This window comes from Scardinius erythrophthalmus (genome assembly GCF_964197995.2).
Source record: "Scardinius erythrophthalmus genome assembly, chromosome: 25".
In the NCBI taxonomy this organism is placed as follows: Eukaryota; Metazoa; Chordata; class Actinopteri; order Cypriniformes; family Leuciscidae; genus Scardinius; species Scardinius erythrophthalmus.
Window position 1 is genome coordinate 26386937 of NC_138245.1, and position 18964 is coordinate 26405900.

Genomic DNA, 18964 nt, shown 5'->3' on the forward strand with positions numbered 1-18964 from the left:
ATTCAGCTGCAGCATTAGCATGATGATTAACGGCTCATGTCTCTTTTCTTGCGTCCATCAACACTCCATCAGCAGCACAGCAAGCGAGAAGTCGTAAATATCATACACAACGTAGGCTATTATTGAATTATGACGTTTCCCCTACATTATACACCTAGTCGATCAATCAAATGTGAGCGGCGCCCCACAATCTGAACCATAGACTGTAAAAAAAGACGTGCACAGCGCACGCGCCTACTGGATACTCGGCTACTTTGATTAGAACGCCAGCGTTGCGTCCACCAGTGTGTGACGAATATTCAATGGAGTGATTTGATTGGTCGCGGCTGGGTCTAGACAATCGGAGGCGGGGAACTGAAGAGTCGTTACAGCCCACTTTAAAACCCCGTCAAAACCGACTCACGGGCTCCAAGTCAATGAGAATAACGGCAGTAATTCATAACGGACGGTCCTCCCATCCCCGTCCTCAAGTTTTGTGGTGTTGTATGTTTTATCTGAGGTAACCTACGGGGAGAGCTTCATCTGAAGGACATTTCTCAACAATCTGCCATCATAGAAAATCTGTCCGGTAAGACTGAACGTTTGTAATATTGTGATATTGTTCATCACACAATAACGTTACATCTCTCATAGACACGACACATGGTGTCGTTTTCCATATTTTTTTGTCCGTTGTGACCCACATTTTAGTCGTAGTCTTTTAACAATGACATTACTATTCCTCACTGGATATATGTAAAACTATTGACCGATGAACACCTTGATGTTTTTCTAAATATAATAATTTGTCATACGTCCGTTAATTCTTTGTGTGGGTTATTTGAATATCAGTGTGTGAATACTTTATGTCGCCTAGAAACAGAAGAAACTTTCCTGTTTGGTAATGGCTGTCTCAAATTCTGGTGCGGTGTCCACCAAGACAGCATTTTTGGCATCCTATGTGCGCGTGCAGATGTCAAAACTAAATCATAATTAGGTGAACTTAGCGAGAGCTTAAAGAGGAAGACGTCTGTGAAGCCCACTCTGCACGCGCCCGAGTAACCAAAAAAAATGTTGTTTAGTTAGGAAGCCTACTACGGTTTGAGACACAGCCTATGGCAAATTATGATGTCAAGGTGTAACGTTAACTGTTTGCTTGTTGTAAGAAAGAAAGAAAAAGTCTCATTAAATATTATATGATATTTTTTGAGGCAAATTTTTTTGTTTCTTTGGTAAAATCTTTAATATAAATAATCTAAAATATATATACACACACAGACACACACATATTTACGTGTCAAGGACAGTAGATTGTTAAAAATCTGATTTTTTTTTTTTTTGCCATTTTTATTCCACATTTTTCAGCTCAAATAAAAAACTGATCATCCTGACTTAAAATATTATGTTTAATTATATTATATTATGTTATTAGTCAAGGTGCAAGGACATTTCTTACTTTACACCACTTTTTTTTTTTTTTACACAAGTTTATAAATAAATATACAGATATATATATATATTTTTTAGAAAATAGTATAAATGCTTTTTTTGGACACAAAGATTACCTTTCTAAGAACTAGTTGCCTGCTTTGTGTTAATAACTTGCCTTTCATCAGGTTTTTTTTAGGCTTCATGTTTAGACTTAAATGTTATGGCTTCAGTTGGGTTATCGGGATATGATTGTACTTGTGTTCCTGTGTGCACCTGTGCCTTAGTGAAGCATCAGCCTGAGCGTCTGGGTAACAGATGAGACCCAGCAGAACTGACCTAGGTGAAGCTGATATATTCAGTATCATGAGTTCACTCTATAGAGCACGTCAGGTGGTTGAGGTGGCAGAGTAAAGCACAGAAGGTGCTGTGCTCTAACCAGTGATTAGGTGAGGAAGAGTGAAAGCACGATTTCCCTTTCTCTTCCTTTCTTTTTATCCGATACACAGGGGCTGTTAGACAGAGCATAATAATCACATCTTGACTTCAAAAGAATTGATTTCTCTCTAATCCTCTCACTTTTAACCGTACATCCTCTTAGATGTCTCCGGCTTGTTCTCCTTCAACATGTTATCTGAAGTGGCATTTCACAGGTCAAGATAACAGGTGAATACATGAAATGTGCACATTGATATTACTCTTATTATTATTTTATGCCCTTTGAAATTCACTGAAATCTCATTGGGACATGCCCTTAGGACATTTGACAAAATAATTAAGTTTAGAGTTGTTTAAAAGGTGGTTCAATAGAGAATGCCTCAACAAAGGTTATTTATTCTTATCCTAAGGCATTTTGGGATCATGGCTATTTTTTATTTGATTCAGAATTCGATTTCAGTGTGATGTTCAGTCACACAGGATGGGTGGCCCGATCTGAACTATGTTAGCTTTAGTAGATTAGTCTGACGTTTGTCTGTTTGGGATATCAGTGCAGCTGGTTTTTAATTCCTCATAAATGAAAAGCAAACATGAATTATTTTCTTAATATGCATGAAATGTGAATTACACTGTGCTGCAAGAGAGTTTGAAGCATAGCTTCGTGACTCAAGGTGACTTTGTTCTTTTTTTCATTTATGATAGACATAATTTTGGGCCTATCATTTATTTGAAACTTAACAGAACTCTTTATGTGTGTTAAAAATGGATGCATGTGCGCTGTTCCTGTAATTGCTGGATTGAATAACACAAGCCAAAGAAAAATAGAGGACGGTATTTATCACAGATACAGCGCAGCTGGTCCGCTATCACTGGTTCTGTTGAAAGCACTTCACATCCCAAGCAGATTGTGTGTGTTGATGTGACAGCTCTCAGTAGGGTCAATTGTGTGCTTGAAGTGGGATGAAAACACAGAAAGGACCTCCATTACTCCACAGTATAAGGCGTCTATTGTATGAAGCCCCACTTATGGATATTTATGTTTTGTTTTTTAATTAGTGGTTGTAAATTATTGAGTAGGGAAGACCGGGCGGGGAGTGACACGTGGTGAGTTGTAACACAATCTGTTTAACCAATTAGATATGTGCTACACGGTGACATCACTATCATACTTGACCACTGACCAACACCATCCTGAAGTAGCAGAAGTTGTAAAACTCTTCATTTGTAAAATGACTGATCCACTTTTAAAATATCTTCTATATGTTTAACATTTTGAATTAAAATGTTTGGTGGATGGCATAACAATTATTTTGAACAAGTAAATTCTTAAATACCACTAAATCCATGCACACAATTTAAAATGTGCGTGTGGTAAGTTTTAACAACAGCCCTTGACTCTGATTTACACAATTTATGGATTAAGGACTGTAGTAGATTCCAGACAAAAACAGACAAATAAAAGTTTGATACACAAAAACACACAGTTACACATTTAAACAAAACTAAAATAAATAAATAAAATAAAATAACAAAATGTGTGCATTCCCTGGCCTTTACTTTAAAATGTCTTACTGGTGTATTTTGTGTAATGGTTCAGTTTGCTTGAATCTGATTAAATGTGTTGGAAAAGGTCTTGTCTGTGTCATATTGTACATGTAATTTGTCCATCTTTGGCAGTTGTGTTTCAGCATTGCTTGCAAACTGGCCATTGAGGTTTGCTTGTAGATCAGTATCGACACTTTAGTGTTGGCAGAGCAGCATTGTCATCCAGCAGCAGTTTTTGGAGTCTAGCCAATCTCATTAGCTGGATTACTGGTTGTTAATGCATTGATACTGAGTACATGATTCAGATTTCACACACAGGAAACCTATAGTTAATGCCATTTTTGATCTATTGAATTTGAATCGTCTGGCCATGTTCAAAATAGCGGCTATGGATAGTTTTGGCATCAAGTTGCATGTGTAGTAATGCTTTCGAACACTAGGGATGGGTATCGTTTGAATTTTAGCGATTCTGAATCTGATTCTTATCGATTCCAAGTTTCGATTACAATAAGGTAAAAAAAAAAAAAAAAGGTCAAACATTTAGATATCAAACATATTTATTCTGTGTCTTTTTGCAAAACATTTTGCAAAGTCCATAGATATCGCCAGCAGTTAGGCCTTTAAAACTTTCTCTGACAAGCAGATGCAATGTAAGGCAAAAAGCCTATATACTGTTACACGTGTTTCACGTTCACAATTTTCTGTGTATTTGTCCGTTCAAGTGCAAGAAGACGTGAAAGAGAATTCAATTCAGTATTTGCACACTATATGTGTGCTCAGCGCAGAAAACAGCGTGCTGTTTGTCTATATGAATTACTTAAAATGATGTAATAAATCTAACAAGTACAAGTTCAGGGTTATGTACTGTAAATATCAGACAGAGATTGATAAGAGAACAGCAGCGTGATGTCAAATGTCGTGTAATAGGCCTACACTGTTTCTGTCAGACTTCACAGCATTTCAACGATAGAATGAGGATGTTTGTGTGAAAATGTGTCATGCAATACACCGAAAGGAAAATATAAATTAAAAAAGTATAAATGACAGAAATTTCATTTTTTGTAAAACTATCCCTTCAACCCTATAAAGTTTACTCTCTCATATTTGATACACAATCTGTACACAATCTACTACATTCCTTCTGACGTCTGATTGACAGTTTATACTATTTTAGCAAGAAAAAGGCCTTTTACTATAATTTTAAAAACATCCAACTTCAGGTCTTGTACACATGTCTTTTTGCTGTGAAATTTTTACTGATTTGTATTAAGTAAATGTAAGAATATCTTTTACATTGTTAGTAATATTTCAAGATTAACAGACACTTACTGGACTGAGGCCACTTAGGTTTACTTAATTATATCCATACATAATTTTTTTTAAAGAAAGATCATGTTAAAATGTGAGTATTATGATACATCAGGCTTTTTAGGAACATTTATTTGTACATCTCTTAGTCATTGCATTGAATATCAAATGTTTTGCTCCCACAATAAAAAGCTTTAACCAAAAATGCATTAAAATATCATCTTACTAAGACATTATTGGGAGATATTTTAACGTGCTCGGTTGTAGCAATGACTCGCAAGACGAAGGAATATAAAGGAACTCACTTTAATTGAAATTTTCACAGGAAACATGTAGAGAGCAACCAAACATCAATGATCATATGTAGACCGACAGCCGAAAGAAACTAAGGGTACGTTTACTTGTCAACGATATGCTTAAAATGGAGAAGTGTTTCCTTTGAGTTCCCCATTCACATGGATCCGCGAAAACGACTGGTGATGGCGACGAAACATATAGACTGAACACGTAATACGCATGTGCATGACGTCATCATCTTCAGAGATTCGTGTTTTTGTTGTTTACACAGAGACCGTTTTCAAAAACTTGCGTTTTCAGGCACCCAAAACGCTGTTATCGTGTAAACAAACAGCTAAAACTCATAAAAAGTTTTTACATTTTTAAATGAAAACGGTGTCGTGTAAACCATAGATATCATATAATAAAGGCTAGATGTCTTACGGCGGAGTCACTTCCGGCATCACCGGCGGCCATCTTACCACAGGGAAGCTGTGAATTAAGGCGAGTGATCAGCACGCACACAAATCCTCTTATTTCGCTGAAATCTGGACGGATTTACAAACGGTTTGGTTTCTTACAAACGTTATTAACGTGGCTATAATTCTGAATGCTTAAGCATTTTGAACATAATTATTCATATGTATGCAGTGTTATAGCTATAGTTACAGCTGACGTTTATAACAAACCAAACCGAAAATTGAGCAAGTTATGGTTATTTAAAAGTACATGCACCATGATACGAGTGAGCGAGCACACTGTGGTAAGATGGCCGCCGTGTGCGGACGTCGACCTCCATTGGCCAGCAGCGCGCACGAGACATCTAGCCTTTATTGTATGATATCTATGGTGTAAACAGCCCCTAAGGGTATTTAAACACTGGGACTAATGGGATAATTAACAAGACAACAGGTGGGAATAGTGAACTAATCAGAACACAGCAAAACTAAGTCACAGGGTACCAGACATGCGCACACTGCACAAATATACAGAGTTTCCTGCTATTTGCGCATAATAACTATTCTTCTACATTGGTTCTTTATTTGTTTTAAACAGCAGACTTAATATTTATCCATTTCTGGTCATATGAGCATATGAACCGTTGTGCCGTGCTGCTTATATTTGTCACGCAGTAAAAATGCCCCTTCCCGTGCCTGAAAGCGCCGTCTGTGGATGAGAATCCGAAACAAGGACTGGTGGGACGTTGACGAATTTTAGAATGGCGGGACACTCATTTATATGACACTTTATTCAACAGGAAGATCATTGCAACAGATCATTGCACAGGCGCAGTCCTTTCAGTTTCGGTTTTCAATACGATCAATGTTTACATGTTCTCTCGATCGGATTAGAAAAGGAATAAACCACCCCTTTCAATCCGATCGAAATTTCGTTTACATGAGGGCTCAATCGGATTACTAACGGATTATTTGGTTGCATGTAAACGTAGCCATTGAGAATGCATGCTTTTAATTCACTGATTTAATAAAGGATTTGACTGAATGTGACTCCGATTACAACACCGTTAATTCTCGCCAAGAATCAAGTCAATGAAACATTATCTCTCTCTACTACTCAACCAATAGTGTTATTGTTAAAGAGGAAATGAATGCCTAGTATCCTTTGTCTTAAGAGCTTGAAAGTGATTGGGGGTCTCTTGATGTCTTCAGCTGAACTTTGGCTTCTGATTGGTCGCCCGGGTTCATCAGAGGTGTCAGCAGCAGTATATAGATTTGCCATCTGGTCACGGTGACATCCCCTCACGATGTTCTGCTCTCACCACGTGACTCAGGAGAAGAACATCGGGGAAGACAGGAGAGGGTGTCCCTTTGTTTAGGAGTGGTGTGTGGACACTGGCACAGAATGGCTTTTGATGGGCCGACCTGAAACGATATGCCCTATTTGGACCACTGTTATGCTCTTCTATTGTTGCAGATGACATGCCAACATGTGGAGGCTTCCCTCATCTGCTGAGCGCCTGACCGATCCAACACTGCCTCAGTGTTCTCCTCTACGCTCCGAATCAAACAATAACTTCCTAACAGAGAAACATGCCCCTACACACCGGAAATGGCAGTTGCGTGGAGAGAGTGAAAACAAATACGGTCACTGAACCAAGAGAACTCAAGTAGAGTAAGGTACATTCTTATTGAAGATGTACTGTAGCCTTTTTTTCAGTGAGCAGGATATAATTACTCTAGAACTTGATTGTTCTAGATATGGGGCTCAGAGTGAGTACTTTTACATGCTATTACTCTCTCAATTCTTATAGCTAATATGGTTACAGGTGCCACTTGGTTTGTTTATTTATTATATTATTTTTTAATGCAATGGAAATCATATTTTTTATTTTTAAATAATAATTAATAACCTGACATTCGTTTTTCTTTAATTTTTTTGTAACTTTGTAGGGCTACATTTTTAAGTAGTGAAATTAGTAACTTGCAAAACAGTCTTAAAAGCCAACATGAAAAGAATTGTGATAAAATCGTGATCCTCTCTGAAAAAAATTGTGATATGATCATGTCGACCACCCTTAGGTACACGCGTGTAATAAATGTGAAAGGAAGGTCTTTTTTTTTTGGTTCTTCTTGGTTACACCAAATGTTTCTACACATGTTTTTCATTTATTAACATTTTTTAAAAATTGGTACAAACACATTTGGACTGACATCACATTTTTAAGAACTTGTTGCCTACAGTTATTTTTTAAAAATATTTTTAAATATTTTTTTTAGTTTTTTATAACTAGCTTAGTAATATCACCTCCCTCTGCAAACTTATTTATTTTCATATATATGAAATTCTTATTTTTGAAATTCTTATAGTCCACTTTATGCACTATCCAGATCCACTATCCTTATCATGTTAGGGTCCGCTACCCATTAGGGCCAGCTACAACATGTGAATGATTCTCAATTTCTTTTCTTTTTTCAGTGATTTATCAACTTCAGTGCAGTCAGGCAGTAGCATCTAATCACTGTGTTTGTGTCTTCATGCCATCATCTTATACAATCAGGATTAATGTGACAGCTTGCCAGCTCATCACTTTTTCTTTCTTTTGTGACATTTATTTATTTATTTACAGCTTAGTAAAGTAATGAGATCTCTAATGCTTGTCACACTTTTTAATCCGTCCTTTCTCGCTGGATAATGTTTGTTTCTTCACACAACATTTTCATCCAAAACCTTGCATTCACACTGTATCTCAGGATTGACACATTCAGTAACTATTAATGGATAAGAAGAGTGTGAATCAAGAGATGATTGGTTACTGGAGACAAAGAGCTATAGTGGGACAATTTCACAGTATTTTTCTTAATTCTATTTTAGAATATCATCTGTTGTTAATGTCTCTGTTCTAAAACCTAGTGGGTTGCTTTGCTGTATACTGTCTAGACACCTAAAGGGTAACTCTTGCCAAAATGCAAACTAGGTTCTTTGTGTTAATCTACTCGAGGCAAACTTTTGTTTAAAAGCATAATTAGAATGGAAACGCCACTTTTGAGTTTGACCGTATTTTCATTTTAGGGCCTAAAAAAAAAAAAAGTTTGGTTCCGGTTGGTTGTCAGTTGAGGTCATGGGTCGGTAGGGATTTTTTTTAATTTTATTTATTTATTTATTTTCCTCCAGTGGCAGTTTTACACGCACACACACACGCGCGCTGATTTTAAATGTGTGTACCGGTACTTTTTTCTACTAAAAACCAGACATCTCAAGCAATGTTTCATCTAATATCTTTAATAGTATTAACCTCAATACAAATCTTCTCAGAAAATCTTCAAAATAAAATGTAACAATTCAAACCGTTGAACTTAAGGAAACTTATGGCAGCCATTGACTCTGCTCACTAAATACCTGAACTGAAATAAGGACGTCACACCACTGACAACCGAACCAAGCTGGTGAGTTGGTGTCGACAGACACCACATCGCTTGCTAGGTCTGTCCATTTCTCAGCTCTGTCGACTTTGCCGGCAGCTGATACGAATCTACAAGAGCATTTTTTGACTTCTTGAAGCACGGTTTCAAATGTTTTTAAACCCAATTTTACAATTTTGGTTGACATGCTAGTGTTGCATGGGCAAATAATTATCACGTTACACATGTCCATCATTGCAAAAGAAAGAATAATATGTTGATATGGACTAGGCTAAAGTTACGCTACTGTATTTGATATTACTAATTTACGCGGGCGAATCAAACTTTTACGACAGTGATTCTGTATTCCCGTTTAAAGTCTGTTGTTGCCATAGACATAGAAGTAAGCTGGTAATGTTAACTATGTCCTGTCTGTCACTCTGCCCTCTCTGTTCCGCGATATATTGTTGACTCCCCCCCCTCCCCCCCGTGTTTCTCTTAATGTTACGATTTCCAAACCTTAAGTTATAGCTCACTTTAGGAATTGACAGTTAAAGGGTTTTGATGCAATACTTAATGGTTTTTAACGGATTACTTAAGTGTAAAACAGCATTTAAAGGAAACTGTAATTTAATTAACGATGTGTGAAAGACCGTTCTTCCCCAGTCTCATAAAATAAATTTGGGTCGCACATAAATTGACAGGGTCGGCCGGAAACCGGAACCAAACAAATTTTTTTTTTAGGCCTAGGTTAAATGCCTTGTGGATGGGAGTGAATGGGGCACTTTTATGATAGCATCAAAAATCACTATTTTTAAAACACTAAGAAGGCTCGACACAACATGAAACTTTGCTCGAAGTATCACTGGGGCTCTTCACATGAACTCGAGCATTGAGAACATTGTTTGTGTACACAGAGTTTACTAAAAAGAGAGATTTTGAACAACTCACTGTCGCTGTGTCCACCGGCATTTTGACAGTTATAAATAGTCGATCTCCGAATGCAACGTAACAGGGAGGAGAGTAAAGATGGAAAGCTCATAAAGCTTAGTTCCATATAAATTCATGGATAATTTGTTGTTTTGTAGTGAAAATCAATATTAACCTTATATTTGAAAAATGATCCTCATATAAGAATCAATACTAAAATTCAGAGTCAGTTCATTCACATTCGGAGATCGACTATTTATAACTGTCAAAATGCCGGCGGACACAGCGACAGTGAGTTGTTCAAAATCGTTCTTTTTAGTAAACTCTGTGTACACAAACAATGTTCTCAATGCTCGAGTTCATGTGAAGAGCCCCTGGTGATACTTAGAGCAAAGTTTCATGTTGCGTCGAGCCTTCTTAGTGTTTTAAAAATAGTGATTTTTGATGCTATCATAAAAGTGCCCCATTCACAAGGCATTTTAACCTAAAACGAAAATACGGTCAAACTTAAAAGTGGCGTTTGCATTCTAAGTTACCCTTTAAAAGGCAGTATCCCAACTGAATTTAAACCTCATAATTAACAGATTGTAAACTTTATTCATATGCTATCAAAATAAACTATAATAGGAATATAAAAATAAACAAATGAAGACTTTTAAAAAAGTTTTTTGATGTCATTAAAAAAATAGAGATTTGACCTTTTTAATTTCTTTAAAATCTTTTCACTGACACAGATGTGCTGTGGTTTAATGATAATATGAATAAAGGAGCATAATCACCGTAATGGAACATATATCACATCATTTAAACAGATGATTTGATTTACTACTACATCTTGTTTCCCTGGCATGTCAATGTGAGCCCTGTATTCAATGTGGATCAAGCCATTTTAGGTCTACACTGGTCTGTGCTTTACCTGTGCTTGGTTTGTGCACGTGTGATGTTAACTCCACTACCTGTGGCGATCTCAGTGTGGGAACCTGAGCGGCCCCGACAGGATGTGGAGCACAGGCCTATAAATAAATCACATTTGCAATGAGTCACTCTCCACGCTGCCTCCGGGGAAAGAGACACAGAAAGCGTTGGGAGTGGAAAGAGGGAGTGAAGGAGAGTAGGGGAGGAACAAAGAGGCCAGGCAAAGCTCATCATATATGATGGGCAATGCCTGATGACTGTGACGTCTCCAAACCCCTCCACTGTGGCAGATGAGAAAAAAACAACAACTCTTCATCAGGATCTGACAGCTTCATTCTGAGCCTGAAGCCTCTTTTTGAGATGAGAGTGAGAGAATTTGCCAGGATGAAAGAGATTTGCTAAATCTCCCTTTTAGGAAGCTGCTCTCGAAGCATGTGACGTACCTCCATATGACGATCGTCCTCTCCCATGCGAGATGCACCTGCCTGCATTTTTTTTTTCATTGCATCATTTAATAATAGTTTGGCCCATACTATTTATTTTATTTAACACTACCCACAAATTTTGGATTTAGTACTGTTTTTTATTTCTATTTAAAAATGCTGTTCTTTTGAACTTTCGATTCATCAAAGAACATTGAAAAACATTTTCCGTTAAAATATTAAGATAATGATATAAGAATTGTTTCTTGAGCACCAAAATCAGCATATTAGAATGATTTCTGAAGGATCATGTGACACTGAAGTAATGATGCTGAAAAGTCAGCTCTGCCATCACAGGAGTCAATTACATTTGAAAATATATTAATATAGAAAACATTTATTTTAAATTGTAATGATATTTCACAATATTACCGTTTTTACTGTATTTTTTATCAAATAAATGCAGCCTTGGTGAGAATAAGAGACTCCTTTCAAAACACCCCAAACTTTTGATATGTAGTGTGTATATATTCATGTAATTTAGGAGAAAAGTTAAGGGTTGACATTTGACATTTAAATTGGTGTGTTCAGTATTAATCTCTGTCACACAGATCTCACTAATCACAAATCCTCTCTAGATGGAGGGGGAAAAGAGGAGGGAAGTGCAGTACAGATGAAGACAAGCACTAGATTGTGATAATCTTTGGACTGGAGTGATGAAAAAGTGATGACAAAGGACACTTGAGCAACAGGACCAGTTCACTCAGATGTTTCACTTTGATGTTTTTGATTTGTGATGCAGTTTGACATCCAGTATCATACTGTGCAGATTGATGGGCTGATTTTGTTGGGAAGTGCTTTGTGCGAACCATCCTTTTAGTGTTGTACGGGTGTAAAAACAAATATTGCATCACAATAAGTGTAATTGTGATTGTCAAAGCATTTGGTAACTAAATAGAATTTTATGAAGTTGACTGGTAGCCTAGTATACAGTTTTTATTATTGCTTGACAAAGATTTCAATTCCATTCTTGTGATTTGATTCCGATTTTGATTCAATAATGACTAATTTGGTTACATGTTTATTTTAAATTTTATTTAAAAAAATAATCTCACCTAATGCTGTAAACATAGAGGGCCTAATCTGCTGGTATTATTAAAGGTTCAATTAAATATAATGCAGTTTTTGTTATAATAACAATTATTTAATGGCATAAGTAAAAATATAATAAATATGTAATATAGTGCTCAGCAAAATCTCCTCTCAAGCTATTTTTCTATTCAATTAACATGGTCATTAAATGGCTTTCCTGAGGTAAATGTAACGTTATGTGACATAATTGTTCTCCCGCTGTTATATTGACCTCTTTCAGTGGTTGAAAAACACTAATTGGTCGATATTATGTATACTTTCGGTAAGTTGTACTGCATCTTTAAATAAAAAAGTAACAGATGATCGGTTCACGTGCACTTGAACTGAGGCGCTCAGCGATCTGTCACGTCACATTTACAAGCATGAAGCGCCAAACGTATTTTTGTCTGAATTTCATAATAAAATTGACAGAATCTAAGAGCTGAGAATTAGTTTAATATTAAAAGTACCTCTTTGCTCTGCAATTTTTCTGTGCGTGAGAAAATGGATCTGTGGTGTGAGAGCATGTGAAAAGTGTCAATTGCGTGAGTCTCACGCTCAATGCGTGAGAGTTGGCAGCCCTGTAGAAAACTTAGATGTTCACACTTGGGTATATTCTTTACAAGACCCAACGAAACACTGTACGATTTTGCCCACAATTTGGCCATTTGAGACAAATGTTGAGAATCCTGAAAGATTCCTTGAATTCTAGGCAAAAATCTGAAGTCTTTGATCGTTAGTTTTATGTTCACCTACAGCTGATTAATAACCGCAACGATCAAATTTTTACCTCCAATGAAATTCAGAAGAACCAATAGTTGCGCACAACCTTATGACTCAACCAGTGAGACAACAAACCACCACTTGCTCTACACACAGTCTTCATTTTTTTTTTCTTTTCAAGACAAGCCATGATCAAAATTAACCCCAGAGATTGTTTTTGTCTGCTAGCCACCATTTCAATCACTCATGTAAATGCAGCTCACGGTCTAATTTCTTACAGCGGGGATAATGTTCAGAATTTTGCATTGGAAAACAAGGTGTTTTTATCATGGCAGTCAGAAAATATATTTTCAGCCTTGAGACACTTGTTTATGTCTTGTTTATGTATCCAGTCCTTGCACAGTTGACTGTTATCCACCCACTTCAAAAGCAACCTTGACAGAACGTCTGCTCTTTACATCACAGAATGCATAGTGTGATGCTAGCGCTATACATCTCTGCTTGTCACATGACTGATTATGAATGTTCTGTGCTATTTTTGACTGCGAATGTAGAGTCTGGTGTTTATCCTGCAGTCAGGCGGGCATGTGATCCAGTTTTAATCCAGTTTAGCCCATGTGTGACGGCTTTGAAAAATCCAACAGATTCTGCACTTGTGTGAATAAGTGTTGGATTGTGGCATATGACTCAATGAAAACATTGCTGTATTAGCTGCTCATCTAAAGTGGGAGAGAACTGTCATTGACATTGTCAATTTCTTAGTCTGTTTAATCTCCACCATTTCTCTTGTGGAGGGAAGTTGTGATTATTCCAACCTACAGAGAAAATTCACTCGAAATAAAAATTCTGTCATCATTTACTCACTCTCATGTCGTTGATCCCAAACCTGTATAATATTTTCTTCAGTGGAATCAAGCGGGATGTTTGCTGCTCTTTTTAATAGAATGAAAATTAATTGAGACTGTCAAGCTCCAAAAATGAGCACCTAAAAGTAAAAAAATGTTTATTATGTTCCCTTTCAGCACAACTCTAATTTACTTTTTTACTAGCATATGGAGCATCAAGGTGTGAAAAACGTGTGCTCGGGCATTCTTAAAATATTACTTCTTTTGTGTTTTCTCGCTGAAGAAAATCATTTGGGTTTAAAATAACATGATGCTGAGTAAATGATGACATAATTGTAGATAATTTACATAATCACACACACACACACACACACACACACACACACACACACACACGCACGTGTGTTATACGCATATATTTATGTGTTTTATATATTTCTAATAGTGTTTTTTCCATATAATTTATCAAATGCTTTTTTTTTTGGAGAATATACTTTGTGTTTTTAATGGTGTTCTGCAAGGGAAGAGCCCCTTCAATTTCTCAAATATATAAAGCTTAAGACAAATCTCCCATAATGTTGCTTTATTAATAACCTGAATCATTTTTCTTGGAATATGATGAATTTGATGGAATATCCTACATAATCTGAGATTATAATCCAGATGGTAGGCCGGACAGAGGGATGTTCACAGCAGTTCCAAATCCTTCATTGGTTAATTAAAGACCTGGGGCTTTTGACTGAGCAATTAGCCTGTATATTACAGTGCAGGTTTAATGAAGTGAATAGCAGAGGTGTGTGAGTGTGTGCCAGGTATACAGAGCTGGTATGTCTGTAAGTAATCTGACAGCAGGGATCATTTAAAAGAGCAGAACACCAAACCACGTATACAGCTCACTCACATCTGAAAGCTGAGGGCAAAAATTCCAGTGCTGTGTGTAAACCCCTGGAACGAGTGACGTCCCGATATAGCTTTGCCCACGTCACTGATGATGTGGAGTTGCATCAGCTGTGTTGTGGGGGTGCGAGATTTCTCTGTCTGCATCTGGCTTTCTTTTTGATTTTTCTCACCTCATCTAATTTTGTCTTTTATTTAATTTTTGTAAATAAGATTCTGTGTTTTTTTGGAGACAGAGAGATGATTATGCTCACGTTGCTTGGGTAAGTTTAAGCCTGTTTCACCCTAGAAAATCCTAATGTACCCAAGACAGATGTACTGCATTTATGTGTTATTAGTATTAAACTTAGGTGCAAAAATTACTTTACTAATCAAACAATTTGTTATAGTGGTGTTAAAATCTTAGAGACCTCGACTACCGTTTAAATATGAATGCTTTTAGTAAAATTTTTATCAAATAAATGCAGCCTTAGTGAGCAAAGGAGACTTCTTTCAAAACCATTAAAGACATGGGTGTGCTCTTTTGACATCGACTAGTAAGCAGCCACTTCCAGAACACCCTAGCAACCACCTAGAAATGGCCTAGCAACCACTATTTTTAACCTCTTTCTCGCCACCATTTGCTGTAATCCATTCTTAGCCGATTTCTTCCACTTGCACTCACGTTTTTGTTGGTGTTGAATCCCGTGACAGAGAGGGATGAATCAGTCTTAATAGCAGTAATTTATGGACACTTTAAACACATTCGTAGGCTGTTTTTAATTAACATTGATGTGTCGTTGCAGCACTTTTAATAAGTGCTTTTCACAGACACCGTGCTAAATCAGCTCCTGACAACACCAATCATGTTGCAACAAATTCATGCTCTTTTGCATGTGACTGCTTGATGTCATGCAGACATAATGGGTGCAAATTAGCATGTCCACTCCTCTTTTTGAGTACGTGGGACATTGTTACATAAGCAGGGAGGCAATGTTACGACTCTTTGGAAGCGTGCGTCTGTACTAGCGGGTTTAGTCTAGATGAGCAATTGAAAGCAGGCTGCATAGAGTATTTAATCCATGAATAAACTTCTCATTATTCAAGAAACTTAAGCTATGACCTAGTTGGCAAAGCAGTTTCATCCCCAGTGTGTTTAGGAGTTGCCAGACGTCGGCGTAGAATGAAAACAAATTCTGTTTGTGTTTTTCAGACCCGGTTGAAAGTCGTCACATATTCTGGCGCAGAGCGAACGCCGCAGCTATTATGTGTTTAAATATGCAACAACGGGACCTGTTGCAGTTAGCTCAATTGACTCCGCCCAAAGCCTTGAACTCCTCCGGCCAATCACTTGTAACCACTGTCTGTCTGATTAGTGGAGTGCATGAAGGACAGGCTGGTTCTCCATTCAGCATCTTGGCACAAACCTCTGCCCCCATCATAGGTCCGCTTCCCATTCCCAAATTTAAGGTTCACCATTTTTTTCAATTTGGGGGTCCGTTGAATTACCTTTTCAGCCCTTCGAGTGCCCTGGCGAGTTTGAGCCAAGGAGGCCCCACTGGTATAATGACGCTTGGCACAATCACCCTTCTGTTCCTCCAGCCCTGTTCCCAGGAAACAGCACAGCATGCACAATTGCGTACCGTGCTTTGCTGCCCAACCACATTGCTCTCGCCGTGGCTGCGTAGCAAGCCGGGTAACGTGGCATCTCACTGGATAACTCAGAGATTATCTTCTCAGAGTTCACACCGATTCGTTTTCTGCTTGGTTATTAATTCACATTTCCAGGGCGTAGCGGGGAAGAGCGAGGGGGAAGAAGGGAGAAAAGGAGCTGGGGGAACTTGAGGTAATGCCAGCCTGGAGTTTTAAGCATGAAGAGAGCATGACTGTTATGTTAAGCTTCTCCTAATTAAAAGCAAAGGAATGGGAAGAAAGAAAAAAAAAGCGAGATGAATAGACAAAGAGTGGGCCAGAACTGGTTCTGAGCTGGTCATAGCTGGTTCTGCTGGCTTTCATTGCTTTCCTCTATGGGGCCACTGGTTTGGAGTGTAGGTTCCCTCCCCTACTCTTTCCCCCTACTTCTGTTTATGCTTTGTAGCTAATGTGATACTAGGGCTCTGTCCTTTCAGACCAGGATTGGGAATACCAGGGGGCCAAATGGGAGCCTGGAGACGCATGTCAGCTTGTGCTTTCAGGACTCAGCACCCCAACAGGTCCATCATAAGCAGCCACAGGGAGTCAGGCACCAAAGAAGACAGGAAGAGACCACAAAAACAGCTATAGAGACATCAGGAGCCGTATAGTGAAAGGAGAGAAGCAAGAACAACACCTCTCAGTAGAGTCAGGAAAGTGACGACTTATTCAGTTTTACGGTAACGGTGCAAAAGGTTACCGACTGTTTTGCAAAGTTAATTTGGCAGGGGCAGAGATTTGATGGAGCTGTTTTGTCATGCTAGAAGGAAAAAAAAAAAACATGAGAGAAATACAGATACAGAGAACCAAAGTAATAGAGGAAGTTCTGTCTGTCCATAAGGCCTATTAAAGCCTTTTTAAAGACCCCCTGTGGTGAATATCAAGATTTGAATGTTTTTTATATTTCTATGTGGTGTTGCTAATATGCTTAAAGAAAAAACATGTGCAAAATCATAAGTCAACACCATTGCTGAGTATTTTCGTTTTGCTTGTTTCTTACATCACAAACTACCTTGTAACCAATAATGTCGACGTGCCGGCAGGCTTTAGTATATTTTATTTACTATGCTGCGAAGCAGGGGAGTCTCAAGAGAAGCCAGCTATCCCGGTTTTTATATTTAGCAACATAGCGGGTGAATTATGTATATTACGATGTTATGATGAACTATTTGCCTTTCTCCACTGATATTCTAAATTGTTTCTAGGGATACTGATTTTCTGTAGCACCCCTAGTGGCAACGCTGAGAAGAATGCAACTAATCCTTGAGCTTAAAGTCAGCATGAAATTCACTTTTTTTTTTCAAAGAATATTACGGTGTTTATTATAAATAATTTATCTATGTACATCATAATTTGTTTTAATTCATGTGCCTTCATAATCTTTAATAAAAAATATTAACTTCTTCCCCTCGCAACGACATTTCTTCTCTGATGACGTGAGGACGGGACAATAACCTCTCCATTACCAGCAGCAACCTGTCACTCACATGAGATCGTAGCAATTAGCAAACAACAACAATCCACTGATCCAATCAATTATTGATCGACAAAATCAAGTGCTGGCTTACATTTTTTTTCTCATTTGAGAAGTTGTTTCCCTTGGATATATTATATGTTACAATAGAGGGAAAAATTATCTCTATGTCCGTTTCATGCAGACTTTAAATTCTCAAACATTTCGGAAAGCATCAGCATTTGAAATTGAGTTTGTGTAGACTTACCTATGAGTGTGTTTTGGGCCTTGAGGATCACGTTACTATCCTATTTCAATGCCTTACATAATACGTACCTTCACTGCTCCATTTTAGAGAGATGAACACATCTCCTTTAAGCTAGGATTAACGTATGCTGTTTTTTTTACATCCTTCTCTTATAGGGAAACAAGGGACAGACACAGTTTCTCTAAAGATCTGTCTCTCTCACACACGCACACTTGAAGACCGAGAATAATCGTTCTGAAAGCATGGAGCCTGCCGAGATGAACACTATCCCCAATGGGAAGGGGCACGAAGCTGGTGAGGAGACAACTGTGACTGCAATAAAAAGCCAATCAGAAGATGCTGCTCAGTAAGTATGCGCTCAAGGGTGCACTATAGTGTCTGTCTAGTTCAGGATGATTTAGTGTCAGTCATACAATGTGTTCAGTTTTAGTAATACAGTTTCGGTTGGTTTAATGGATTATGGATTATGGAATAAAATGTGTTTATGGGGTGCCTTATATTAGTGCATATATCCAGTATTTATGAACATTAGTGTGTGTTTTTGCAGTATCATCCAGTCATGTCATCCTAATAAGGTGAAGCCTGTCTGTCATCACAGTCCTAAATGTCTCTGAACAGCACAGTTCAGACATCACTGGGCACATTCAGTAGCACTGATGTTATGCTCTTTCTATGTAACTATGTTCAAAGCTCCAATGTGTTTGTGATTGTGTAGATGTTTATGTGTAGATGTTTATGTAATGTATATACTAATGTATATAGGTGTTTCTTAAACTACAGGAATTTTTTATGTGACGACTTTAGATTTTTTCTAAGACCCAGACATTCAATCTACAAACTACTAAAAAACAACTAGTGATGCACTGAAATTATTC

General features: G+C 37.6%; 1 protein-coding gene across 2 annotated transcripts in view; it reads left to right on the top strand.

Moving 5' to 3' along the window:
• The first annotated feature begins 396 nt into the window (after positions 1-396).
• Positions 397-18964, top strand: part of slc38a3a (solute carrier family 38 member 3a) — a 49839-nt gene continuing 31271 nt past the window's right edge. For both annotated transcript variants that reach the window (XM_081358393.1, XM_081358392.1), the window contains exons 1-2: positions 397-568; positions 18245-18435. In XM_081358393.1, coding sequence (XP_081214519.1) covers positions 18332-18435 — 104 coding nt within the window. In that variant the 5' untranslated portion in view covers positions 397-568; positions 18245-18331. The remainder of the gene's footprint in view (positions 569-18244; positions 18436-18964) is intronic.